The sequence below is a fragment of the Stomoxys calcitrans genome, chromosome 3 (genome assembly GCF_963082655.1).
Source record: "Stomoxys calcitrans chromosome 3, idStoCalc2.1, whole genome shotgun sequence".
Classification (NCBI taxonomy): domain Eukaryota; kingdom Metazoa; phylum Arthropoda; class Insecta; order Diptera; family Muscidae; genus Stomoxys; species Stomoxys calcitrans.
The window spans coordinates 28003681-28031548 of NC_081554.1; the positions used below are offsets into that span (position 1 = coordinate 28003681).

Below are 27868 nucleotides of genomic sequence, written 5' to 3' on the forward strand. Positions count from 1 at the left end.
GAGACACCACGAAGAACTTTTTTTTTCAAGAACGACAATTTTCGAATTTGCCTGCTGTTGTTCGCTGTGTGCTTATTCTCCGAGTCCAGTAATCAGTACGCTCCAGTCAATCCATAAAGTTAGATCGACACGCTTTTTATTCGACCAAAAAAAAAAACAGTTTTTCCTCTGTTAAACGAAACTAACCCTAACCCCAACTCCCCACATCTGTCTGTGGAGCACCACCAACATTCAACACCAATGGGACAGATGGATGTGGTTCGCCTTTAACGATTTTAACCGCAGAGGAAAGCAAAAAAAAACAGAAAAGAAAAGTTCAAATGTTTTTGTAGTTTTTTCGCATTTGTTGCTGATGATGTTGCTGCTTCTTTCCCATTTGAAACTAGTTTAAAGAAAATCTTAAAGAAAAAATAAAACAATTTATAAGAAAATTACAAACAGTAATATAAACAGCATTGACTTACTACAACCACCACTATTGATAACTTCTCAAAAACTTAAGTAATTATTATTGGACTGTGTGCTTGTGTGTGTGTGCGTGTGTGTTTCTCATTGTGTTTTAAGTGTTTTTTCGGCCTTGGTTTGCTTGCAAAAGTGTTAAAATTTTCTTCAAAACAATTAAAAATAAAAACAAATTCTTACAAAATTCAAATGTTTGTCTCTTTTGCCTAGGAGGTTCCCGCGAAACAAAAAAAATATATATTTTTTTAACTTATTCTACTGTTTCTCCTAACTCCGTGGTGGATCGTTAAGGAAACGGAAATACGCGCATACAAAATTGGGGTATAATGGAGCCCCTGTGGAAGCGGTAAGTTTTGCAATAAGCTAAAACAAATAGTTGTGGATAAGTGTATGCAAGTAGGAGAATGCCATAAAAGCTATAGTATTATTGGAAAACTTTATATATGCCACGAGAGATAATGGAAATGACAAATTTAAAGTGATGTAGAAAATTTTTAATTTTTTTTTATAATTTTTTTTACAATAAGAAAAAATTTTCTAAATGAAGAAAACACTGCTAATAAGGAAAATACATATAAGAGTTATGTTCGGCCGGGTCGAACATTGTATCTATATCATAAGAATTTTATATAAATGATCACAGTTGGTAGTGCATCATATTTTGGCTGCATCTACATCATAAGCCACCAAGGCGATAGGTTCACATGTCTGTCTGTGACACTGAACACCTGGCTTCAACTCCTAGCGGAATCAAAATAAACAAGTTAAAGCGTGCTAAGTTTGGATGGGCCAAATCTTGGGAACCCACCACCATGGATTCTGCTTAAAATTTATACAAAATGAATTTTGCTGAAGGGCATAATTTTATTCTACATACCAAACTTCTGTGAAAGCAACAAAAATTAAAGCTTCTAGCAACCGACAAGGCTAATCGAGAGACCGGTTTATATGGAAGCTATATCAGGTTATAGACTGATTTAGACCGCACTTGGCACAGTTATTAGAAGCCATAATACAACACTATGTGCACAATTTCAGCCAAATCGGGCACAAATTGCGGCTTCCAGAGGCTCAAGAAGTCTAAACGGAAGATCGGTTTATATGGTCCCTATATCAGGTTATAGACCGATTTGGACCGTACTTAGCACAGTGGTTGGAAGACATAACACAACACTATATGCAAAATTTCAGCCCAATCGGATGAAAATTGCGGCTTGTAAGGGCTCAAGAATTCAAATCGGGAGATCGGTTTATATGGGGGCTATATCAGGTTATGGGCCAATTTTGACCATACTAGACACACTTATTGGAAGTCATAATAAAACAGTATGTGCACAATTTCAGCCAAATCTGAAAAAAATGCAGCTTCCAGAGGCTCAAAAAGTCAAATCGGAAGATTGGTTTATATAGGCGCTATATCAGGTTATAGACCGATTTAGACCTTACCTAGCACAATGGTTGGAAGTCATAACACAACACTATGTGCAAAATTTCAGCCAGATCAGACAGAAAATGCGGCTTGTAAGGACTCAAGAATGCAAATCGGGAGATCGGTTTATATGGGAGCTACATCGGGTTATGGGCCAATTTGGACCGTACTAGAGACACTTATTGGAAGTCATTACAAAACAGTGTGTGCAAATCGGAGCCAAATCGGACACAAATTGCGGCTTCCAGAGGCGTAGGAAGCATAAACGGAAGATCGGTTTATATGGGCGCTATATCAGGTTATAGACCGATTTGGATCGTACTTAGCACAGTGGTTGGAAGTCATAACACAACACTATGTGCAAAATTTCAGCCAAATCGGACAAAAATTGGGGCTTGTTAGGGCTCAAGAATGCAAATCGAGAGATCGGTGTATATGGGGGTATATGCAAATCTAAACCGATGTGGCTAGAAATGGGCGATAGATAAATACCCAATAGGTATTTACCCGGTAAATTGGCTAAATTCCTGGGTATTTACCCATTTATACCCAAAAGCTTGGGTATAAAAATATTTTCCAAACAATTTTTGATGATTTCGTATTCTTTGTATATAAATCTGATCTTTTGATCTCATAAAATCGGATTTTAGTTATATATAGCCGCTATATAGACCGTCACCAGACTTAAAGTCTTGAGGCAAAAAATTGGTCAATTTTTTTCGATGAGAAATTTTTTTTGGAAATTTGTCAGAGTGTGTTCTGAGTAGACCCCTACCCATTTCTGTGAAGTGTGGTTCAGATCGGACTATATTTAGATATATCTGCCCTTAGACCGACCGCCCGATCTCCCGATATAGGGTATTAAGACCATAAAAGATCCATTTATTACCCAATTTCAAGGAAAATTGGCACAGTGAGTTCTGGTATATCCCGCTCAATACTGTGTATCGGAAGTTCGGTCTATATGGCAGCTATATCCAAATATGGTCCGATCTGTACGATATTCAACAAAAATATTCAGAGGGGTACCAGAACTCGCTGTGCCAAATTTCATTGAAATCGGATGAAAAATGCTCCTTTTATTGGCTTAGTACACTATATCGGGAGATCGGTATATATGGCAGCTAAATCCAAATATGGTCCAATCTGGACCACATTTAACAGGAATGGGTAGGGGTCTACCAGAACACATTATGCCAAATTTCCTCGACTTTGGGTAATACAATAAATGGATCTTTTATGGCTTTAATACCATATATATCGGGAGATCGGGCGGTCGGTCTAAGGGCAGATATATCCAAATATAGTACGATCTGAACCACACTTCATAGAAATGGGTAGGGGTCTACCAGAACTCATTGTGGGTATTTACCCAATAAATACCCAAGCGATGGGTATTTACCCGGTAGAACCCATCTCTAGATATGGTCCATTTGCAATCTCCAACGACCTACATCAATAAGAATTAGCTGTGTAAAATTTCAAGACGCTAGCTTTACGCGTTCGACCGCAATAGTGATTTGGACAGACGGACGGACATGGCTAGATCGACTTAGAATGTCGGGACGATCAAGAATATGTATACTTTATAGAAGTCTTAGGTCAATAATTCGAGGTGTTACAAACGGAACGACTAGATTAGTTTACACCCATCCAATGGTGGTGGGTATAAAAATGTACCAGCTATGCTTATCCTTCCATTTGAGCACCCCAGTAATTGAGTTGGTACCCACCTTGTGTTTTGTTGATATGGTATCCAGTGTTGCCACTCAAGAAAATTATTTCCCAACCATAAGTTAAGAAAAATCCTACCAAACTCGACCAAAACCTACCTAACTTTCTACAAGCCAAAAATTTGGTATATGTTTTTATACCCGTCACTTGGAGGCCACCGTAGCGCAGAAGTTGGCATGTCCGCCTATGACGCTGAACGCCTGGGTTCGAATCCCGGCGATGACATCAGAGAAAATTGTCAGCGGTGGTTTTCCCCTCCTAATGTTGGCAACATTTGTGAGGTACTATGCCATATAAAACTTCTCTCCACAGAGGTGTCGCACTGCGGCACGCCGTTCGGACTCGGTTATATCAAAGAAGGCCCCTTATCATTGAGCTTAAACTTGAATCGGACTGCACTCATTGATATGTGAGAAGTTTGCCCTGTTCCTTAGTGGAATGTTCATGTGGAAATTTTGCATTTATACGTTTAATTATGGCCTTTATCTTAATATAGCACTCTTTATACCAGACTTATATGTTTGAGCCCAGAACTGAGCTTCTACTACCAATTTCCGCGTCACAATGAGTTGCATGAACCCCTCGACATCTGGATATGCGCTTGACACATAGGCCTATTTCCCCACTGAAGGCACAAAGACGATCCTTTAACACTCGTACCAGTTAAGTCAATATTAGAACCTACGACATTTTCAACGAAAGTTAGTGAAACCTCTTGTAACAGTATTTGGTCCCTCGATATCCAGGGTTTTATTCTGAACTCTTAACAAATACGAATGCGAATACTCAGACTGGAACTTTGAACTTCAATCTGTGTGGTGTTCTTGGTTATCACAAGAAGCTTAGATGGGAGCTACCATCCACAGGTTGCGGATAATGGAATGCTCCATACGGAGTAGTTGCGGACAATCGGCGGTACTCGAGTGAAGAGTCTCAGTAAAGGGCCAGGTGGCGCCGATTCTTGCTTCAATGCTGAGTGCCTAAGATGCTCGATACGACATGGTGAGTTATTGGCGCCTTTATGGCTATTATGTTCCCGTGGCGGTCAGTCGTATAGACCGAAAAGAGCTTGCTCTCCTATAAGAGCTTAACAAGGATCGCCAACTCCACATGAAAATGTAGCTACAACAATAACAAGTCAAATCAGGTTACAGACCGATTTGGACAGTACTTTAGTACAGTTGTAATGAAACCCTATGTGCAAAATTTCAGCCAAAACGAAAAAAAAATCCGGCTTCTAGAGGCTCAAGTCGTTAAATCGAGAGATAGGTTTATATGGTATCTGTATTGGGTTATAGACCGATTTGGACCATAATTGGCACGAGTCGTAACCGAACATTAGGTGCAAAATTTCAGCCCAATCGGACAATAATTGCAGCTCCCCTACAACCTGGCTCCAAGGGGCTCAAGAATTCAAGTCGAAGGACCACTTTATGAGGAAGCTATTTGCTATTCTGAACTGTTATGACTCATATGCAAACCCCAATAACCAAAATCAATAATAAGTTTAATTTTATACCCTCCACCATGGGATGGGCGGTATACTAATTTCGGCATTCCGTTTGTAACACCTCGAAATTATGCCCGTCCGACCGTTTGTCGAAAGAACGCTAACTTTGGAAGGAATGAAGATAGGCTCTTGAAATTTTGCGAAACACTCCTTATTAGTGTAGGTCGGTTGGGATTGTAAATGGGGCCAAATCAGTCCATGTTTTGGTGTAGCTGCCTAATAAACTGATTTTGGGTATTGACTTCTTGAGCTTCCAGAAGGCGCAATTCTAATCCGATTTGGCTGAAATTTTGCATGAAGTATTCTGGTATGACTCCCAATAACTGTGCCAGGTAAAGTCTTAAGCTGTCCATAACGTGATACAGCCGCCATATAAACTGATCTACTGATTAGACTTCTTGAGCCTCTAAAGGGCGCAATTCCTATTCGATTTGGCTGCAATTTTGCATGACGTGTTACGTTATGACTTCCAATAACGGTGCTAAGTATGGTCGAAATCGGTTGATAACCTGATATAGCTGCCATATAAACCGATGTTGGGTCTTGACTTCTAGAGCTTCAATTCTTATCCGATTTGGTTGAAATTTTGCATGAAGTGTTCTGGTATGAAACCGATCTGCCGATTAGACTTTTTGAGCCTCTAGAGGGCGCAATTCCTATTCGATTTGGCTGCAATTTTGCATGACGTGTTTCGTTATGATTCCCAACAACTGCGTCAAGTATAGTCTAAATCAGTCTATAATGTGATATGGCCGCCATATAATCCGATCTTTGGTCTTGACTTCTAGAGCTTCTAGAGGGCACAATTCCTATCCGATTTGGCTGAAATTTTGCATGAAGTGTTCTGGTATGATTCCCAACAACTGCGTCAAGTATAGTCTAAATCAGTTTATAATGTAATGTGGCCGCCATATAAACCGATCTTGGGTCTTGACTTCTAGAGCTTCTATAGGGCACAATTCTTATCCGATTTGGATGAAATTTTGCATGAACTGTTTTATTTCGACTTCCAAGAAGTGTGTCAAGTATGGCCTAAATCGGTTGATAACCTTATATAGCTGCCATATAAACCGATCTTGGGTCTTGACTTCTTGAGCCTCTAAAGGGCGCAATTCCTATCCGATTTGGCCGAAATATTGCATGAAGTGTTTTATTTTGACTTCAAACAAGTGTGTCAAGTATGGTCTAAATCGGTCTATAACGTGATATAGCCGCCATATAAACCGATCTACCGACTTCTTGAGCCTCTAGAGCTGAAATTTTGCATGACGTGTTTCGTTATGAGTTCCAACAACGGTGCTAAGTATGGTTGAAATCGGTTGATAACTTGATATAGCTGCCACATAAACCGATCTTGGATCTTGACTTCTTGAGCTTCTATAGGTCGCAATTCCTATCCGATTTGGCTGAAATTTTGCATGAAGTGTTCTGGTATGATTCCCAACAACTGCGTCAAATAAATAAATAAAGCAGTCAAGTATGGTCTAAATTGGTTGATAACCTTATATAGCTGCCATATAAACCGATCTCTCGATTTAAGGTCTTGGGCCCATAAAAGGCGCATTTACTGTCCTATTTTTCCAAAATTTGGAACAGTGAGTTGTGTTAGACCCTTCGACATACCTCTTGTATTTGGCCCAGATCGGTCCATATTTAGATGTAGCTGCCATATAGACCGATCTCTCGATTTAAGGTTTTGGGCGCATAAAAGGTTCATTTATTGTCCGACGTCGTCGAAATTTGGAACAGGGGCTTAAGTTAGGCCCCTCGACTTATTTTTGCAATATGGCCTAGATCGGTTCAGATTTGGATATAGCTGCCATATAGACCGATCTCTTGATTTAAGGTCTTGGTCGCATTTATCGTCCGATTTTGCCAAAATTTGGGAGTTGTGTAAGGTCCTTCGACATCCTTCTTGTATTTGGTCCAGATTTAGATATAGCTGCCATATAGATCGATCTCTTGATTTAAGGTCTTGGGCCCATAAAAGGCGCACTTATTGTCCGATTTCGCGAAAATTTCGGACAGTGAGTTGGGTTAGGCCATTCGAAATTCTTCTTCGATTTGGCACAGGTCGGTCCAGATTTGGATATAGCTGCCATATAGACCGTTTCTCGATTTAAAGTTTTGGACCCATAAAACGCGCATTTATTGTCCGATTTCGCCGAAATCTGGGACAGTGAGTTGTATTAGGCTTTTCGACATCCGTGCCCGTATGGTTCAGATCAGTCTATATTTGTATATGGCTACTAAAAAGACCTATACTTTGTTCTGCAAATTTAACAATGTATTTATTAGACCACTCAATATCCATGTCAAATTTGGTCCAAATCGGACCATATTTCGATAAAGCTGTTATGGGGGCATACATTATGCATTTTTCATCGGATTCTGACGAAAGGTGGTTTTTATATATATACCCGAGGTGAGGGGTTTCTAAAGTTCAACCCGGCCGAACTTAATGATTTTTTACTTGTTTTATTGCCAGGATCTCTCTCTCTCTCTCTCTCTATGTCTCTCTGTCTCTCTTGGCATTATTAAAAAGCCTCTTGCTTAATGAAGTCAGCGCTCGGGAGGATCGGTGCAAAAAAAATCTATGTTTTCAGTAGAAAAGAGAGCATATTACCCTGCGCTCTTAGCGGCTGATATGTTTTGATCCGCAAATGCTTTAATTGCATTTTCCACTACATCTTCATGCAAATGGCGATCCATTCCTTGAGCAATCTTCGGTTTAAGACCCACACCATAGCATGAAAATAAAGCACCACAAACTACTAAGTGGCCTCAACCATCATTTATGGCCTTCTAAATATACTGATGGTCAAAGTACTTGTTTAGATGACGTCGTATGTATTTGTATTTTGGACGAATTTTCTAGTAATTTAACAAACCCCGAAATAAGGCCATATTTGTCATAGCTCTTATAATTTAGCGGATTATAAATGCGCCTTTTATGGGGCCAAGACTTTAAATCGAGAGATCGGTCTATATGGCAGCTATATACAAATCTTGACCGATTTGGGCCAAGTTGCAGAAAAATTTCAAAGAGCATAACTCACTGGCCCAAATTTCGGCAAAATCGGACAATAAATTCGCCTTTTATGGCCCAAAAACTTAAATCGAGAGATCGGTCTATATGACAGCTATATCCAAATCTGAACCGATCTATGCCATATTGTAGCAGTATGTGGAGGGGCTTAACTCAACTCACTATCCCAAATTTCGGCGACATTGAACAATAAATGCGCCTTTTATGGGCCCAAAACCTTAAATCGAGAGATCGGTCTATATGGCAGCTTTATCCAAATCTGAACCGATCTGAACCAAATTAAAGAAGGATGTTGAAGGACCTAACACAACTTACTGTTCCAAATTTCAGCAAAATCGGATGATAAATGTGGCTTTTATGGGTCTAAGACCCTAAATCGGCGGATCGGTCTATATGGGGGCTATATCAAGATATGGTCCGATATAGTCCATCTTCGAATTTAACCTGCATATGGACAAAAAAAGAATCTAGGCAAAGTTTTAGCTCAATATCTCGATTTTTAAGCGTGATTTTATTAGACAGACGGACGGACAGACGGACGAACAGACGGACGGACAGACGGACGGACGGTCAGACAGACGGACGGACAGACAGACGGACGGACAGACAGACGGACGGACATGGCTAGACTGTCTTAGATTTTTACGACGATCAAAAATATAACTACTTTATAGGGTCGGAAATGTATATTTCGATGTGTTGCCAACGGAATGACAAAATGAATATGCCCCCATTCTTCGGTGGTGGGTATAAAAAATAATTATGTGTTTAATTTTTGCTATTTAAAATTGTATTTTAAAACTTTCCCCCTTGTTTTAATTTCTGTCAAAAATCTGATTGTCTCCACACACATACTTCTCTTTACTCTTTGATCATTTGAAATTTAAGAGCATAATTGCAAAAGCTCTTCAATGTAGAATATTTTCTCTTTATAACTCACGTCCAAATTATACTCAGAGCATTGATTCAAATATTCTCTGTAAAAGCTGGCATTCTCTTAAGCACCCGTATAACATGGAGTATAACTGATGGCATCTCTCTGTTTTTCTTTCTTTAATTTCAGGCTACTATTCGCCGCTGTATTTGCTGGAGCATTTCTAGGCATAAATGCTGTAAGTATATTCAACATTTTGTTTTACATATTTTTTATTGCTCCCATTGCTAGACGAATGATGCAAGAAGTGTTAAATGATAAGGAAAGTCCAATTACAAATTTAATGTAAACAACAACGATAAATGAGATCTTTATGTGGAATTTCAAAAATACATGCCACAAAATTAATTTTTTATTTCATTTATGTGCTTAAAAGAACTGTGCCCTCTAGAAGCTCTAGAAGTCAAGACCCAAGATCGGTTTATATGGCAGCTATGTCAGGTTATCAACCGATTTAGACCATACTTAGCACTGTAGAAGTCATAACGAAACACGTCGTGCAATATTTCAGCCAAATTCGATAGCAATTACTCCCACTAGAGTCTCAAGAGGTCTAATCGGGAGATCTGTTTATATGACGGCTATATCAGGTCATGGACCATACTTCACACAGTTGTTGGGAGTCACACTAGAACACTTAATGCAAAATTTCAGCCAAATTAGATATGAATTGTCCGGTGCTAGAAAAAATTAACCTCCTACCGTAAAACAGAATAGTTACAGACAACTCAATTTCTACTGAGCTGAGGATTGATGCGAACATCCTAGATGTGTGTCCCACATAAAACCAGGACCACATCCATAATAATTCTGGACACACCCATCCAATTTCGAGTCAAATGCAAATATGCCCATGATTCCATTGAGGAACAAGGGGGTATACTTATTTCGTCATTCTGTTTGCAAGTCCTCGAAATATTCGTCTAAAACCCCATAAAGTATATATCTTCTTGGTGGTCATTACATTTTAAGTCGATCTAGCCGTGTCCGACCGTCTGTCCATCCGTCTGCCTGTCGAAAGCACGCTAACTTTCGAAGGATTAAAGCTAACCGCTTGAAATTTTGCACAAAGACTTCCTATCAGTGTGGGTTAGTTGGGATTGTAAATGGGTCATATCGGTCCATGTTTTTATATAGCTGCCATATAAACCTATCTTGGATCTTGACTTCTTGAGCCTCTAGAGGGCGCAATTATTACCCGATTTAACTGAAATTTCGTACAACGGCCTTCAACATACGTGTAAAATATGGTCCGAATAGGTCTATAGCCTGATAAAGCTCCCATATACACCGATCTCCCTATTTTACTTCTTGAACCCTTAAAGGCCGCAAATACACAATGACTTCTAATATGCTCTCCAACATTCAATTTAATTATCATCCGAATCGGACCATAACCTGATATATCTCCAATAACATAGCAATCCTTTTTTTATCCTTAAAGGATTCTTTTATCTAAAAAGGGATAGCGGAAAAAGAAATCAAAAAAAAAATTTTTTTTCAAAAATTTCTAAAAAATTTTCAAAAAAAAAAAATTTTTAAAAAAATTTATTCAAAATTTTTAAAAAAATTTATTCAAAATTTTTAAAAAAATTTATTCAAAATTTTTAAAAAAAATATTCTAAAAGAAACTACTAAAATCCTCTAAATATTTAATATTAGGCACTAAAAGTTTTTTAGTACCTATCATACGATAATATTTTTTTGAACCTTAGAACCATGTCAGTGGGCCCCATAAAAATAGACACATATTTATATACAAGAACACAAAGAAACAAGTAAAAAGGCATTAAGTTCGGCCGGGCCGAACTTAATGGATACCCTCCACCTCGGGTGTATATGTAAAACCCCTTTCGCCACAATCTGGTAAAAATTGGATAACTTATGCACCCAAATTCGGCACTAATATTGAGTGGTCTAATAAATATAAGTCACAGTTGAATTTTGTATTTCAAATTCTAACAAAATCGGGTAATAAATAAAGCGTTTATGAGCTTCAGACCACTTAACCAGCATATCGGTCTATATGACAGCTATATCTAAATACAATCCGATCTTTGCCATATTTGGGTCGGATGGCGGGTGGCCTAAAACTACTTATTGATTCAAATATCAGCGAAATCGGATGAAAAATAAAGCTTTTATGGGCTTCAGACCCCTGATCGGGGAATCGGTCTATATGGCAGCTATTGGTTTGCCCAAAAAGTAATTGCGGATTTTTCATATAGTCGGCGTTGACAAATTTTTTCAACGGCTTGTGACTCTGTAATTGCATTCTTTCTTCTGTCAGTTATCAGCTGTTACTTTTAGCTTGCTTTAGAAAAAAAGTGTAAAAAAGTATATTTGATTAAAGTTCATTCTAAGTTTTATTAAAAATCCATTTACTTTCTTTTAAAAAACCCGCAATTACTTTTTGGGCAATCTAAATATAGTCCGATCTGAACCATATTTGGGTCAGATGTCGGGAGGCTTAAAATAACCCACTGCTGCAAATTTAAGCGAAATCGGGTAATAAATAAAGCTTTTATGGGCTTCAGACCCCTTATCGGCCGATCGGTCTATATGGCAGCTATATCTAAATATAGTCCGATCTGTACCATATTTAGGTAGGATGTTTGAAGATCTTAACCTTCTCACTGTTTCAAATTTCATCGAAATCGGTAAAAAAAAATTATGCTTTTATGGGCTTCAGACCCCTTATCGGCAGATCGGACTATATGGCAGCTATATCTAAATATAGTCCGATCTGAACCATATTTAGGTAGGACGTTTGGAGATCTTAACCATCTCACTGTTTCAAATTTCAGCGAAATCGGGTAATAAATAAAGCTTTTATGGGCTTTAGGCCCCTTATCTGCAGATCGGTCTATATAGCAGCTTTATCTAAAAATAGTCCGATCTGAACCATATTTAGGTCGCGTGTCAGGAGGCTTAAAATAACTCCCAGTTTAAAATTTTTGGCGAAATCGTTAAAAAAAAATAAAGCTTCTATGAGCTTCAGACCCTTTATCGGTAGATCGGTCTATATGACAGCTATATCTAAATATAGACCGATCTGTACCATATTTTGGTCGGATGTTGGGAGGCTTAAGGCTACGCAATATTCCAAATTTCAGCGAAATCAGGTAATAAATAAAGCTTTTTATGGGCTTCAGACCCTTTATCGGCAGATCGGTCTATATGACAGCTATATTCAAATATAGTCCGATCTGAACCATATTTGAGTCAGTTGTCGGGAAGCCTTAAGCTACTCACTGTTTCAAATTTCAATAAAATAAGATGAAAAATTAAGTTGTTATGGGCATTAGACCCTTTATCGGAAAATCGGTCTATATAGCAGCTATATCCAAATATGGTCCGATTTGGCCCATTCAAGAACTTAACCAGCGTGCATCAAAAAGGCGTATCTCTGTCAAATTTCAGCTCAATATCTCAATTTTTGAAGGCTCTAGAGCTGACTCAAATACAACTGACTCAAATATGGTTCAGATCGGACTATATTTGAATATAGCTGTCATATAGACCGATCTGCCGATAAAGGGTCTGAAGCCCATAAAAAGCTTTATTTATTACCTGATTTCGCTGAAATTTGGAATATTGCGTAGCCTTAAGCCTCCCAACATCCGACCAAAATATGGTACAGATCGGTCTATATTTAGATATAGCTGTCATATAGACCGATCTACCGATAAAGGGTCTGAAGCTCATAGAAGCTTTATTTTTTTTAACGATTTCGCCAAAAATTTTAAACTGGGAGTTATTTTAAGTAACAGACGAACGGACAGACAGAGAGACACACGGACATCGTTAAATCGTCTTAGAATTTTACGACGATCCGAAATATATATATACTTTGTAGGGTCGAAAATTGATATTTCGATGTGTTGCAAACGGAATGACTACATGAATATACCCCCTATCCTACGGTGGTGGGTATAAAAATACCATTAATTTGAGTTGTGTTTTGAAAGTTGCTCCAAAGTTTACACATATACCCAAAAAAATTCAATTTATTCCCTATTATTTTTATACCCTCCACTATAGGATGGGGGTATACTAATTTCGTCATTCTGCTTGTAACACTTCGAAATATGCGTCTGAGACCCCATAAAGTATATATATTCTTGATCGTCATGTCATTTTAAGTCGATCAAGCCATGTCCGTCTGTTTGTCGAAAGCACGCTAACTTTTTATAGGTGTAGGTCGGTTGGTATTGTAAATGGGCCAAATCGGTCCATGTTTTGATATAGCTGCCATATAAACCGAACTTGGATCTTGAGTTTTTGAGCCTCTAGAGGGCGTAATTCTCGTCCGATTTGACTGAAATTTTGCACGTGGTGTTTTGGTATCACTTTCAACAACTGTGTTAAGTATGATTGAAATCGGTTTATAATCTGGTATAGCTGTCATATAAACCGATCTTGGATCTTGACTTCTTGAGCCAATAGAGCGCGCAATTCTCATCGGATTTGGCTGCAATTTTGCATGAGGTGTTTTGTTATGACTTCCCATAACTGTGCTAAGTATGGCGTAAATCGGTATAAAACCTGATATAGCTGCCATATAAACCGATCTTGGGTCTTGACTTCTTGAGCCTCTAGAGGGCGCAATTCTCATCCGATTTGGCTGATATTTTGTACAACGGCTTCTCTCATAACCTTCAACATACGTGTCTAATATGGTTTGAATCGATCAATAGCTTGATACAGCTCCCATATAAACCTAGCCCCCGACTTTTGCTTCTTGAGCCCCTACGCAAGGCGCAATTCTTATCCGAATAAACTGAAATATTACACAATGACTTCTACAATGTTCAGCATTCATTTATGATCCGAATCGGACTATAACTTGTTTAAACTGAAAATTCGTGCGAAAAGACCCGAAAATTTGCATAATCAGTCCAAAATATATTTTCTCTGATTACTGGTGCCAGAAAAAACGCCTCAAATTGTTGGCCTTTTTGTAATTGTAAATCAGTAACGAAAAGCAAAAGTCGGACCGTATAATACCCTACACCCTCCCTTTAAGTACAAAATGGAAGCTATATCTAAATCTGAACCAATTTGATGGACCTCGGCGGATGTTTTCAGATGGGCAAATATGTTCAAACTGTAATAACTACGATTGACAAATGTCAAAATTATTGCAAATTAACTAAAATCTGACGATAGGGGAGCTACACAGTGTTGCCACTCAAAAAAATTATTTGGAACCAAAATTTAAGAAAAATCCTACCAAATCTATTCAAAACCTACCAAATGTTGTACTAGCCAAAAATGCTTTATATTTTTTGGCCATTTTGCCATTCCGTTTACACACATCAAAGTACAAATTTTCAATGCTACAAAGTACTACAGTAGAACGTCGTTGTATTCATAGACCACCCGTCCGTCTGTTTTTATACCCTACACCCCATACTGTGGTACAGGGTATTATAACTTAGTGCATTTGTTTGTAACACCTAAAAGGAAGAGAGATAGACCCATTCATAAGTATACCGATCGACTCAGAATCACTTTCTGATACGATTTAGCTATGTCCGTCTGTCTGTCTGTCTGTCCGTCTGTCTGTCTGTCTGTCTGTCTGTCTGTCTGTCCGTCCGTCTGTCTGTCCGCAATTTTCATCCGATCGTCTTCAAATTTGATTTGGGCACGTTTTTCGTCCTAGAGACGAAGCCTATTGAAATTGGAAAAAATTAGTTCAGATTTGGATATAGCTCCCATATATATATTCGTCCGATTTTCAGTAATAATGCAAAAAAAATGGTCATTTGTTAACCGATTCTCTCGAAATTTGGCAGGAAGGATTTTTTTATGACTCTTGACATTACAAACGAATTTCATGGAAATCGGTTCAGATTTAAATATAGCTCTCACATATATATATCGCCCGATTTTCACTCCTAGAACCACTGCAAGCGCATTTATTGACCAATCTTCCCAAAACTTCGTACAACGCTTTCCTCGACGACAGCCACAGTATCTGAGAAGTTTGCTCGAAATCGCTTCAGATTTTGGTATAGCTCCCATATATACTTTCACCCGATTTTGAGAAATATTGCAAGAAAGTGCTCATTTTTTAACCGATTTCCTCGAAATATTGCAGGAAGAATTTTCTTATAGCTTTCGATATTACTGGCTTAGAATTCCATAGAAATCGGCCCAGATTTAAATATAGCTGTCATATATGTATATCGCCAGATTTTCACCCCAAGAGCTACTGCAAGCGCATTGTTTGACCAATCTGGCCAAAATTTTGCACAACGCTTTTCTCGAGGACTACCACATTATCTGAGAAGTTTGCTCGAAATCGGTTCAGAATTAGATATGGCTCCCACAAATATGTTCGTCAGATTTTGGGTCATTTGCCACAATGTTGTCATCTGTCAACCGTAGTTTTTACAGTTTGAACATATTTGCTCGCCGAGGTCCATCAAAATTGGTTCAGAATTGGAAACAACTCCCACCTTACACTTATAGGGTAGGTGTAGGGTATTATACAGTCGGCACCGCCCGACTTTTGCCCCTCCTTACTGGTTTGAAATCAGACGGTTTTTTTTCTTTATATAGCACCTTTAATACCAATCTCCCTCTAAGAAATCTTGATTTCATATAGACATATTTTTGCCCCGATTCCAATGAACAACCGTGCCGAGTTTGGTTAAAGCGTTCTCCCGATTTAAGTGTTGAACCAAGAAATGCCGGAAATTTTCGCCGTCACTATGTGTGGCCTGGCCCCTCAACATCTGACCAGACCAACCAACGTCTCATCGTCTTCCCCACATGCCCTACACATGCTATCACTTGCCGCACTTATGCAAAATCGGTGCGGCAAGTGATGGCATATGTAGGGCATGTGGGGAAGAAAATGAGACGTTGGAGCATTTCCTATGTCATTGCCCGGCTAAAAGACACCGGTACTTAGGTGAGGACACAACACCACATATGAACCAACTTAGGGGAGCGGTATGGACAACAATTAAGGATTTTGTAAGTAGCACGGAATTTCTAAGTTAGATTTTTGTTTTAGTATTTAGAGTGCCCAACAAGCCGAATACTGGCACGGAACTCCCAACTTAGGCGCTATATAAAGATAGAAACCGATTTGGACCATATTCAGCACGAAGGTCAGGGATCTTGGCACAAGTCATTGTGCCAAATTCCCGCGAAATCGGGTAATAAATGTGGCTTTTATGGGGCTTAGGACTTTAAATTGAGAGATCGGTCTATATGGGGTCTATACACCCACCGATCTGGACCATATTCGGACAGATGTGGGGGATCTTAAAACAGATCATTGTACCAAATTTCAGCTAAATCGGCTACATAATACAGCCCTTATGAACCTAAAACCCTAAATCGGGAAATCGGTCTTTATGGGGGCTATATCAAGATATTGTCCGTTAAAACCCATCTTCGAACTAAACCTGCCTATAAACAAATAAAGAATCTGTGAAAGGTTTCAGCCTAATATCTTTGTTTTTAAAGACTGTAGCGTGATTTCAACAGACAAACGGATGGACGGATATAGCTAGATGGACTTAAATTTTTACGAGGAAAAAGAATACATATCTTAATTATAACAAGTAAAGGCGGGCCGAATCTTATAAACCCCCCACCATAGATTGCATTTGTCGAGTTCTTTTCCCGATATCTCCTTTCAGGCAAACAAAGTATAAAAGAAAATAATTGATTTATTATTGGAGCTATATCAAGTTATTGTCCGATTCGGCCATAATTGTATTGAATGTTGGAGACCATAGTCGAAGTCATTGTGTAAAATTTCAGCCAATTCGAGTAAGAACTGCGACCTTAAGAGGCTTAAGAAGTAAAATACAGAGATCGGTTTATATGGGAGCTGTATCAGGCTATAGACCGATTCGGACCATATTTGACAAGTATGTTGAAGGGGGGAAACCGTTGTACAAAATTTCAGCCAAATCGGATAATAATTACGCCCTATGAAGGCCTAAGAAGTCAAGATCCCAGATCGGTTAATATGGCAGCTATATCAGGTTATATATCGATTTGAACAAATATTTGAAAAAGTTGTTAGAAGTCATGACGAAACACCTCATGCAAAATTTCAGCCAAATGGGATAGGAATTTCGCCCTCTCGAAGCTCAAGAAGTCAAGACCCCAGATAGGTTTATATGACAGCCATATCAGGTTATAGACCGATTTAAAACCTACTTAGCACAGTTGTTGGAAGTCATAAAAAAAGGCCTCATACAAAATTTCAACCAAATGGGATAAGAATTGTGCCCTCTAGTAGCTCAAGAAGCCAAGATCAGAGATCGGTTTATATGGCAGCTATATCAAAACCTGGACCGATATAGCCCATTTACAATCCCAACCGACCTACACTAATAAGAAGTATTTGTGCAAAATTTTAAGAGGCTAGCTTTGCTCCTTCGAAAGTTAGCGTGCTTTCGACAAACAGACGGACGGACATAGCTAGATCGACCTAAAATGTCATGACGATCATGAATATTTGGTCGTAGACGAATATTTCGAGGAGTTACAAACAGAATGACGAAATTAGTATACCCTTATCCTATGGTGGAGGGTATAAAAATCAATTTGTGTGTTTGTTGGTTGGTGTTTTCCTTATAAACTAAAAACGGCTGAACCGATTTTCTTGAAATTTTCACATAATGTTCCCGTGGTGAAAATAGGGTACTACATTTTCTGATATCTGAAAGAGGGGCGGACCTTCCACCATACCCTAATTTTCAGAAACGCCAGATCTCAGAGATGGGTTGTGCGATTTAAGCGAAATTTGTTTTGCTCTCTTATAGAAAACTAAAAACAAAAATTCGGTATTCAAATTTTGGATGGGGTACCTAGGGGGTCCCCCTAGGCCCCACCCCAAAAAACCTACAACTGAAAGGTATTTGCGAGTAGAATACGAATCTGATATCCAAATGTGAGACCAAGTTTCTAGGGCTCAAACCCTTCCCCAAACAGTACTTATAGGCCTTAAATAAAAGCTATTTGCGTGTAGAATACGAATCTGATATCCATTTGTGATTGGGGGGCCGCCCCTCCTCCAAAAAATCCCCCAAAGAGCGCAAATTTTAGGACCATATCTATATGGGGCTCAAATGAAAGGTCTTTGGGAGTTAAGCACGAATCTGATATTTATATTCGGGAAAAGTGTATATGGGGCCACCCCACCCCCATAACACCACCCATATAGGACGTATTTGCTGATCATTGCAAATAAGAGGTATTTTAGAGTAGGACACGAATCTGATATTTATTTTCAAGGCCGAGTCACTGAGTTGCCGCCTCATCCCACAAACCGGTCATGTTTGCCGACTTTGGAAATATGGGTCTCAAATGAAAGGTATTTGGGAGTAGACTACGAATCTGATATCAATATTCGGGACCAACTGTCTATGGGACGTCCCAAGACCATAAAAACCTCCAAGTAGGAGGTATTAGCTCGCCAAGACAATTTGGGTCTTCAAGACATTAGAGCTTGATACTAATAGTTTTCAGGGTCCATACTCCAAACCATACATATTTGCTAACTTTTGCAAAAAGGAGTTTAAATGAAAGGTATTTGGGATTAGAAAACGCATTTGATATCCAATTTCGAGGCCAATGGCAATATGGGGTTCAAATAAATGATGTATCCATATATGAGAATAGAGACGCTATAATATTTTCAGGTCTTAATGTTTGGGGGACAACGCCACTCCCCAAAACACCACTAAACCGGGCATATTAACCAACCATGTCGATGAGGGACTCAAATGAAAGATATTGGGGAGTAGACCACGAAATTAATACCCACTTCCGGGAGCGATTTTCTGGTGGCCTACCCCTTTCCCAAAATACCCCACAGACAACAATTCTCCGAGCCGAACTCTGACACAAATTTGTGAAAATATGGACTATAAATTAAGGTTGAAACTCATTGATTTTTTTCCCAATTTTCCTCAATACAAAATGGGACTATCTTCCCGGAGCCGAAATTTTGAGGAAAGTGTAAACCATAATTGGACCATTTGGAGCCAATGGATGCCAAAACGATCCAAACGGGTCATTTTTTGCCGAACCGAATTCAGACACAAACGGAAAATAGGGACTTCAAATTCGAGCGAACCCTCTTCTTGAGCGTAATATTTTTTATTCATTGGGTCATTTTTCACCGCTTCATTGGCCAATAAAATAATTTATGCCAACATGTTGGGCCTAATTTTTGCAATACAAACTGTGGTTATATTTCCTGGGAACATTATTTGCGCGTCAAAATTTTGTCTTCTTTGCATTTTTGAATGTTTTATACATAAAAACTATTACAAAATTTTAGCCAAATTTTAACTTCCAGTGGTCTTAAAAGTCAAATTGGCATTTACTATGCTTCGAATATGTAGTCTATGGGCAAATTCTGACATAAATAGTTAATTTTGAGACATATAAGGAAATCTGACATAGAATTCATTTTCCTTTGATGTCATATGAAAAATTCATCCTTGTTTTGAATAGCATATTACCGTAAAAATTGTATCGTTGTGTCATGTCCTTCAGCTGTTTTTCTAATATCTCTGTGCTTTTTCACTTTCTATTTCTTTGTTGCAGCAATTTTGGAAAACTGCTGACACCGGAGCGATTTACAATACTGCCAAAAATTATCGGCCTGAATTCGAAGCCCCCAGAAATCCCATTGACGAAAGTTATTCCGTTATTGACAGTGCCGGCAACAGTGCTCCTCCAAGAAATTGTACAAGCGGTACTGTTGGCTGTATACCAAAATGTTTTGCTGAAAAGGGTAATCGCGGTCTCCAGGGTCCAATTGGTAATCCTGGTCCCAAGGGTCTGCCCGGCTATCCCGGTACTGAAGGTCCACCCGGTGACAAAGGTCAAAAAGGTGATCCCGGCCCAATAGGTCCACGTGGTTTGAAGGGTGAGCGTGGCAGCGCTGGTATGCCTGGCATGTCTGGAGTTCCAGGTATTCAAGGTATTGCTGGTAATGCTGGCGCCCCTGGTATTCCTGGTAAAGATGGTTGTGATGGTGAGAAGGGTCTTCCTGGTGTAACGGGTCTCAGTGGTATGACTGGTCCTCGTGGTTATCCTGGTCAACCTGGTGCCAAAGGTGATAAAGGTGAACCTGCCAAAGAAAATGGTGACTATGCAAAGGGTGAAAAAGGTGAGCCCGGTTTTGCTGGCCGTGCGGGAAATCCTGGCCCTGAGGGTCCTCAGGGTTCCAAAGGTGATCGTGGCGATACTGGTCCATATGGCGCCCCTGGTCCCCGTGGTGATCGTGGTATGAAGGGTGAAAAAGGTGCTCCATGTTTTGCTCGACCACAACCCGGCCGCAAAGGTGAAAAGGGTGAGAAAGGTGAACCCGCTGGCACACTCAAGCTAACTAATGCTCACACCATTAGTGGCGAAAAGGGCGAAAGAGGAGAAAAGGGAGAGAGAGGAGAGAATGGTGAAAAAGGTGCAGTTGGCTATCAAGGTGAACAAGGTCGCGAAGGTATGAAAGGTGAAAAGGGTCTTCCCGGTGGTCCTGGTGACAGAGTAAGTATTGCAGGCAATAAACATGTTTGACTGTTTATCGAAAATTTCCTTTGCTTAATAGGGTCGTCAAGGTGCTTACGGTCCACCTGGTCCAGCTGGACAGAAAGGTGATCGCGGTGATACTGGTTTGAATGGATTGCCTGGTAAACCCGGTCAAAAAGGTGATCCTGGACGTCCTGGAAAACCTGGTGAGCGTGGTCTTGTCGGTCCTCCTGGTCCCCCTGGTGGCGGTCGTGGATCACCTGGAGCACCTGGCCCCAAAGGTCCCCGCGGTTACACTGGCGCCCCTGGTCCAAAGGGTCTGGATGGTTTTAATGGTCCACCCGGTCCCCAAGGTTTACCCGGTATGAAAGGTGGTCCTGGTGTACCCGGCAACAATGGTGTTGAAGGTCCTCCCGGCGAAAAAGGTGACAAGGGCAATGCTGGTCGTCCTGGTCCAATGGGTCCTCAAGGCCCTATCGGCCATACTGGTCCCCCAGGTCCTGAAGGTCAAAAGGGAGAAGCTGGACTTCCCGGTTATGGTGAGCGTGGCTTGAAAGGTGATGACGGTTTTCCCGGGTAAGCTTTACGTTGTCCTCTATTTCGTCAAATTCAAATTTCCGATTCACCAACAATAATTTTTTGACACTTTAGTGCTGCGGGTATGAAGGGCGCTAAAGGTGAACGTGGTTTCCCAGGTACTGCCGGTGCCCCTGGTGATTCAAAACTAGGTCGCCCTGGTACTCCCGGTCGTGTTGGTCCTCCAGGCCAGAAAGGTGATCAAGGCAATCCTGGTACCCCGGGACAGAAAGGTGATATGGGTCCAAAAGGTGATGCTGGTGGAAAATGCTCAAACTGTGCTCCTGGACAGAAGGGTGATAAAGGTGACCGAGGCTCTGATGGTGTTCCTGGTAGAGATGGTGTTCGAGGTCCCCCAGGTGAACGCGGCTATCCAGGAGAACGTGGTTCTGATGGTATTCCCGGTCCTCCTGGCGCACCTGGTGACAAGGGTAGAGATGGAAATCCTGGTGCTCCTGGTCCATATGGTGCCCCTGGTAAAGATGCCATCATGGATATGAATCTAATAGCTCCCGAAAAAGGAAGTAAGGGTGAACGTGGTTATCCTGGTGCCGCAGGCCTTAAAGGAGAGCGTGGTGAACCTGGAACTCCTGGCGCTAACGGACAAAAGGGTGAAATTGGAATGAAGGGCGACAAGGGCTTCCCCGGTCCACCTGGTAGTGATGGTCTTCCTGGTAATCCAGGCAGAGATGGTCATGATGGTATGCCTGGTCGTAGCGTAAAGGGCGAACCTGGTACTGCTGGACGTGATGGCGACAAAGGTGAGCCAGGTATTGACGGCTACCGCGGTGATAAAGGTGATCCTGGTACCTGTGATATCGGTACTATTACGTTGCCAGCTAAAGGCAGTAAAGGTGACCGCGGCGTTACTGGCAATCCAGGTCCAATGGGACTTACTGGTTACAAAGGTGATCAAGGCAATCCAGGCTTGAAAGGTGAACCTGGTCCACAAGGTCCCCCTGGCCCTACTGGACCTCGCGGTATGACTGGTCCCCGAGGTGATCCCGGCCCACAAGGTCCTATGGGCGCTCCCGGCAACCCTGGAAGAGATGGCATGCGTGGTCCTCCTGGCAGAAATGGAGTCCCCGGACAAAAAGGTGAACAAGGAATTGCTAGACCTGGTCCCCCCGGAAGTATTGGTCGTCCTGGTATGCCTGGCCAAAAAGGTGAGAGAGGCCTTGTTGGTCCATCGGGTCCCCCTGGAATGGAGGGTGCTCCTGGTTACCCTGGAGAAAAGGGCGATGCTGGCTATCCTGGCGCTCCTGGTGCCCCTGGTTTTGACGGTCCTAAGGGTGATATGGGCCCATTAGGACCCCAAGGTCCTCCTGGCCCACCTGGCAAACCCGGTGTTGATGGCGTCCAAGGTCGTGATGGCGCTAAAGGTGAACCTGGCTATCCTGGTTTGGTAGGTATGCCTGGTATGAAGGGTGAAAGAGGTGCACCTGGTGTTGATGGCAGTAAAGGTTTCACTGGTCTTACTGGACCTCCTGGCAAACGTGGACCTCCTGGACCTGCAGGCATTCCCGGTAAGTCGCCTTGATAACAGTATTTCGTCTGCATCCATAACCCTGTCCACTTCGTTTTTAATTTTAGGTGCAAAGGGTGATCGTGGTGAGCGTGGTTTAACTGGCAAGGATGGTTTACCCGGACCTAGAGGTCCCGCTGGCGCCCCTGGTATGATGGGCATGAAAGGTGATATGGGACCAGTTGGTCCCCCCGGAGCAGATGGTATTCCCGGTCTTGATGGCATGAAAGGTGATCGCGGTTTACCTGGTCTCGACGGTCCACGTGGTGAAGCTGGCGATGCTTCTGAAAAGGGTCAAAAAGGTGAACCTGGTGCCCCTGGTCTGCGTGGTGAAAGTGGTATGCCCGGTGCTCCTGGTATGCAAGGTGAAAAGGGTGTTGCTGGTATAGCATTACATGGACGTCCTGGAGCTACAGGAGAAAAGGGTGATCGCGGTCGTGATGGTATGAACGGCATGGATGGTATATCCGGTGAAAAGGGTGATCAAGGTATGCCTGGTATGACTGGACCTAAAGGTAATAAGGGCGAGACTGGTCTACCCGGAGCCCCCGGACTCCCCGGAATGGATGGCAAACCCGGTCAAATGGGTGCACCCGGTCCTATGGGCCATCCTGGTATAAAGGGTGATAGAGGCGAGCGTGGCTTCCCTGGCGTCAACGGAGCAAAGGGTGACAAGGGAGAACGTGGTACTCCTGGTTTCAATGGTGGACCTGGTCCAAAAGGTGAACGGGGTTTAACTGGACCTCCTGGCCATAATGCCTCCCCCCTAACTATCAAAGGTGAACGTGGTGAAATGGGCGAAGCTGGTCTAATTGGTCTACCTGGTCCAATGGGTCTTAAGGGTAACCAAGGTGCTCCTGGTTTCAATGGACCTAAAGGCGATCGCGGTTTAGCTGGACCTCCTGGCGCACCTGGTCTGAATGGCATGCCTGGAATTAAGGGTGAAATGGGACCAATGGGTGATGTTGGTGCTCCTGGTCTAACCATTAAGGGCGAGAAAGGTCTTCCTGGACGTACGGGCAAGAATGGACGTGAAGGTAGTATTTTTGTCAAATGAATGTCAGTAGAATGTGTTTAGATTTTATTTTGTTTGGTTGTTTGCAGGTGTTCCTGGCGTTCCTGGTCAAAAGGGTGAACAAGGTTTGAGTGGATTGCCTGGTACCCCCGGTCAAATGGGTGCTCCCGGACCAATTGGTCCCCAAGGTCCTAAGGGCGATCGCGGTCTTACCGGCGCCCCTGGTAGAGATGGTGCCAATGGTATGCCTGGTGTACAAGGTATTAAGGGTGATATGGGATATCCTGGTCCTAAAGGTGATATGGGTTTGCCCGGCAATCAAGGACACAAAGGTGATAAGGGTGAAATGGGCATGGTAGGTGCTCCTGGTATGCCTGGATTAATGGGTCTGAAGGGTGATCGTGGCATGGATGGTATGGAAGGCTTGCCAGGCCAAACAGGTCCTCCGGGCGAGAAAGGTTTCCCAGGTCCCGCTGGCCGCGATGGCCGTGATGGCACGCCCGGCATAAAGGGTGACAAGGGTGCGCCAGGCATGATTCCTCCTCCAGGTCCCAAGGGTGAACCCGGCTATCCAGGAAGACACGGTGAAAAGGGTGATCGCGGCGCACCTGGTTCTCGCGGCATGGTCGGATTGCAAGGTGAACGAGGCGAAAAAGGTGAAATGGGTCTCATGGGCTTGACTGGCGCCGTAGGCCGTCCTGGCCCTAAGGGTGACCAAGGTCCACCCGGTATCATTGGTCGTGAAGGTGCTCCTGGTCCCATGGGCCCTAAGGGTGAGGCAGGTTTGGCCTGCTCGCAATCCGCTGACTATCTCACTGGCATTCTACTGGTCAGACACAGTCAAACATCTAGCGTGCCACGTTGCGAACCTGGACATGTGGAATTATGGAGTGGCTATTCTCTTCTCTATGTCGATGGCAACGATTATGCTCACAATCAAGACTTGGGTTCTCCTGGCTCCTGTGTACGTCGATTCTCCACCCTGCCAATGTTGTCATGTGGTGCCAATAACATCTGCAACTATGCCTCCAGAAACGATAAATCATTCTGGCTGACCACCAATGCCCAACCTATGCCCATGATGCCACTTCCGGCACAAGAAGTTAGCAGCTATATATCACGTTGTGTCGTCTGCGAAGCTCCATCGAATGTCATTGCAGTGCACAGTCAATCTTTGGAAATACCAAATTGCCCCAATGGCTGGGAAGGTTTATGGATCGGTTACAGTTTCATGATGGTAAGTTTTCGAACACAGCTCTCTCTCTCTCTCTTTCTGCTGTGAAATGTAAAAATGATGACTGTTTGTTGTGTGTTTTTACAGCATACTGGCTCTGGCAATGGAGGTGGTGGCCAAGATATGTCTTCAACTGGCTCCTGCCTGGAAGATTTCCGCCCCGTACCATTCATAGAGTGCAACGGTGGCAAGGGTCACTGCTTCTTCTATGACACATTAAACAGTTTCTGGATGGTAACTCTCGAAGACTACCAACAATTCCAGAGACCCGATATGGTTACCCTTAAGGCGGGCAACTTGCAGCAAAGAGTCTCGAGATGTCAAGTTTGTATTAAGAACTCATCATAAGAGGATGTTCAAAACACACACACACACATCTGTAGCCCCTATTCCCCAAATCCCCTCCCCCCTCTACACAAAAAATCTATAATAGCTACTTTAACAATTCTACCAACAATCCCACAAGTGCCATTTTTAACATACTCTCCACTGTTTTGTACCAGTTATTTTTTTTTTTTACTCTTATAACTATTTTTTAATTTTTCGCAACCAATTCCTTAAAAAGAGCCTTCAACTCCCACTCTTTGTTGCTAGCTGGTGGCAACTATCCCCCCAGCCAACAATCCCAGCAAACAAATTCTCCCAGTAAGCCAATCAATACAAGCAACATTCTAATCTGCCATTTAAACGAATTTATGAAATTCTCTCTCTTTTTTAAACGTTTTTTTTAATAAATGTAATGTTTAGTCTCTTAAACTTAAGTAACAAAATGAAAACCACACACCAAAACCAATGACAAATAAATAGATATAAAAGAAAATTTTACATATAAAAGAATTCCAATAAAAAAGTTGATAATGAAATGCAAACGATTTTTTTAAAGAAAAAGAATACTAAGTTTAATACACCCAACGAACCCAAAAAAGCCCAGTTTCCAAAGATGAGATGATACTAAAGTGTAATATGATACAATCCTTTTGTTTTTTGATTTTAAAAAAACTGCCATACTAATTTTAATTTATAATGCATAAGTTCATTATGTATAAAATTGTATAAAATTACACAAATAAACAAAAAATAAATATGTTACAAAAACCAAAATAGTGCTCACAATTTTTTCACCTATTGCAATTGCGCCCCACCTTTATACCTTATACTGCGTTTACATTATACAAAAAAAAGGTGCTCGCTTTGAGTTTAACCAATAAACAAATCCAAGTCGTTTAGACCGCGTTTTAGATAATTTAAATAGCGGTCAGCTCATAAGATCGAGGCGCTTGGAACGCTATTCTACGTTCGGCTAGTGGAACAAATATTCTGTCATAGCCAATTAAAGTAAAGTAAGGTCAACTCATACGTTGTACATAGACAAAAGTTTTCTTAGCGTTCGAAGCCATCAATACAACTTCCAACATATGCACAAAAATCACGGAAGAAAGTGTAATTTACCACAGACAGAATGTCTGCCATTACACAAAAATAAATGCATTGGAAAAAAGTACAGCTAATAAGCAGGTTTGTCGAGCATGGTTAATGTGGTAATTGTATCATAGATGTGTTTTCGCAAATAATACGATTTAAATACAACATACCAACGCACGGCCCTTGAAGCCATTACACCTAATGTGGTTGAAAAGTCTTCTAACCAAAGACGAAATGCGTCCCATAGTGGTTGGTGTGTGTTGCTACCTTTGGCTTTCCTTTTCCATTAGCATCTCCGATCATTCAGAAAAACAAACAAAAAGTTGCATTTTTTGATACTTTTTTACCATAAAATACATTTTAATGAGCAGTGTTAACTTCATATTAGCGAAAATTAATGTCTAAAGTCCTGAATATTCGAATGCAAAGGGAAAATTAAGTTGGTATATGTGGAGATGGTATCGCCCTAAAGTAGGTGACCACATACTTTATTAGGAGCCTTGTTGAAACATTTCCGGTGTTACTGCAGAAGGAGTGCAGTCGGCTGCAGTAGAGCTGGCAAACTATCGACATTCTGACTTTCGATATTTTTAATAATAAATATTTATTTATAGTATTTATTTATAGTATCGATATATATACATATGTCACTAATATATGTGTCACTATTCAATTTTGTGGAACAAAATATTGGTCTTTTTGGCAGATATATCCAATTATAAACCGATCTAAACCATATTAAGGTCGGATACCGGAAGGCTCTGAAAAACTCACTGTTTCAAATTTCAGCGAAATCGGTTAAAAAATAAAGCTTTTACGGGCTTCAGACCCTTTATCGGCAGATTGCTCTATATGACAGCTATATCTAAATATAGACCGATCTGTACCATATCAAGGTCGGGTATCGGGAGGCTTAAAATAACTCACTGTTTCAAATTTTAGCGAAATCGGTTAAAAAATAAAGCTTTTATGAGCTTCAGATCCCTTATCGGCAGATTGGTCTACATGACAGCTATACCTAAATATAGACCGATCTGTACCATATTTGGGTCGGATGTTGGGAGGCCTAAAGCTACGCCGTGTTTCAAAATTCAGCGAAATCGGTTAAAAAATAAAGCCTTTATGGTCTTCTGACCCCTTACCGGGAGATCGGTCTATATGGCAGCTATATCTAAATAAAGTCCCATCTGAACCATATTTCGCCCGGTTGTCAGGAGGCTAAAAATAACTCACTGTTTCAAATTTTAGCGAAATCGGTTTAAAAAATAAAGCTTTTATGGGGTTCAGACCCTCTATCGGCAGATCGGTCTATGTGACAACTATATCTGAATATAGTCCGATCTGTACCATATTTGGGTCGGATGTTAAGAGGCTTAAAACTGCGCACTATTCCAAATTTCAGAGAAATCGGATAAAAAATAAAGCTTTTATGGCCTTCAGACCCTTTATCGGGAAATCGGT

At 41.2% G+C, this 27868-nt stretch overlaps 1 protein-coding gene across 1 annotated transcript; it reads left to right on the top strand.

Annotated features, from left to right (window-relative positions):
* Window positions 1–26086, top strand: LOC106087254 (collagen alpha-1(IV) chain). Its single transcript, XM_013252237.2, has 9 exons — window positions 1–501; window positions 673–808; window positions 9248–9296; window positions 19712–20653; window positions 20715–21211; window positions 21287–22737; window positions 22805–23773; window positions 23841–24988; window positions 25073–26086. Exons 2-9 carry the CDS (start codon window positions 789–791, stop codon window positions 25331–25333), a joined length of 5337 nt encoding a protein of 1778 aa, XP_013107691.1. The 5' UTR covers window positions 1–501; window positions 673–788; the 3' UTR covers window positions 25334–26086.
* The last annotated feature ends 1782 nt before the right edge of the window (window positions 26087–27868 follow it).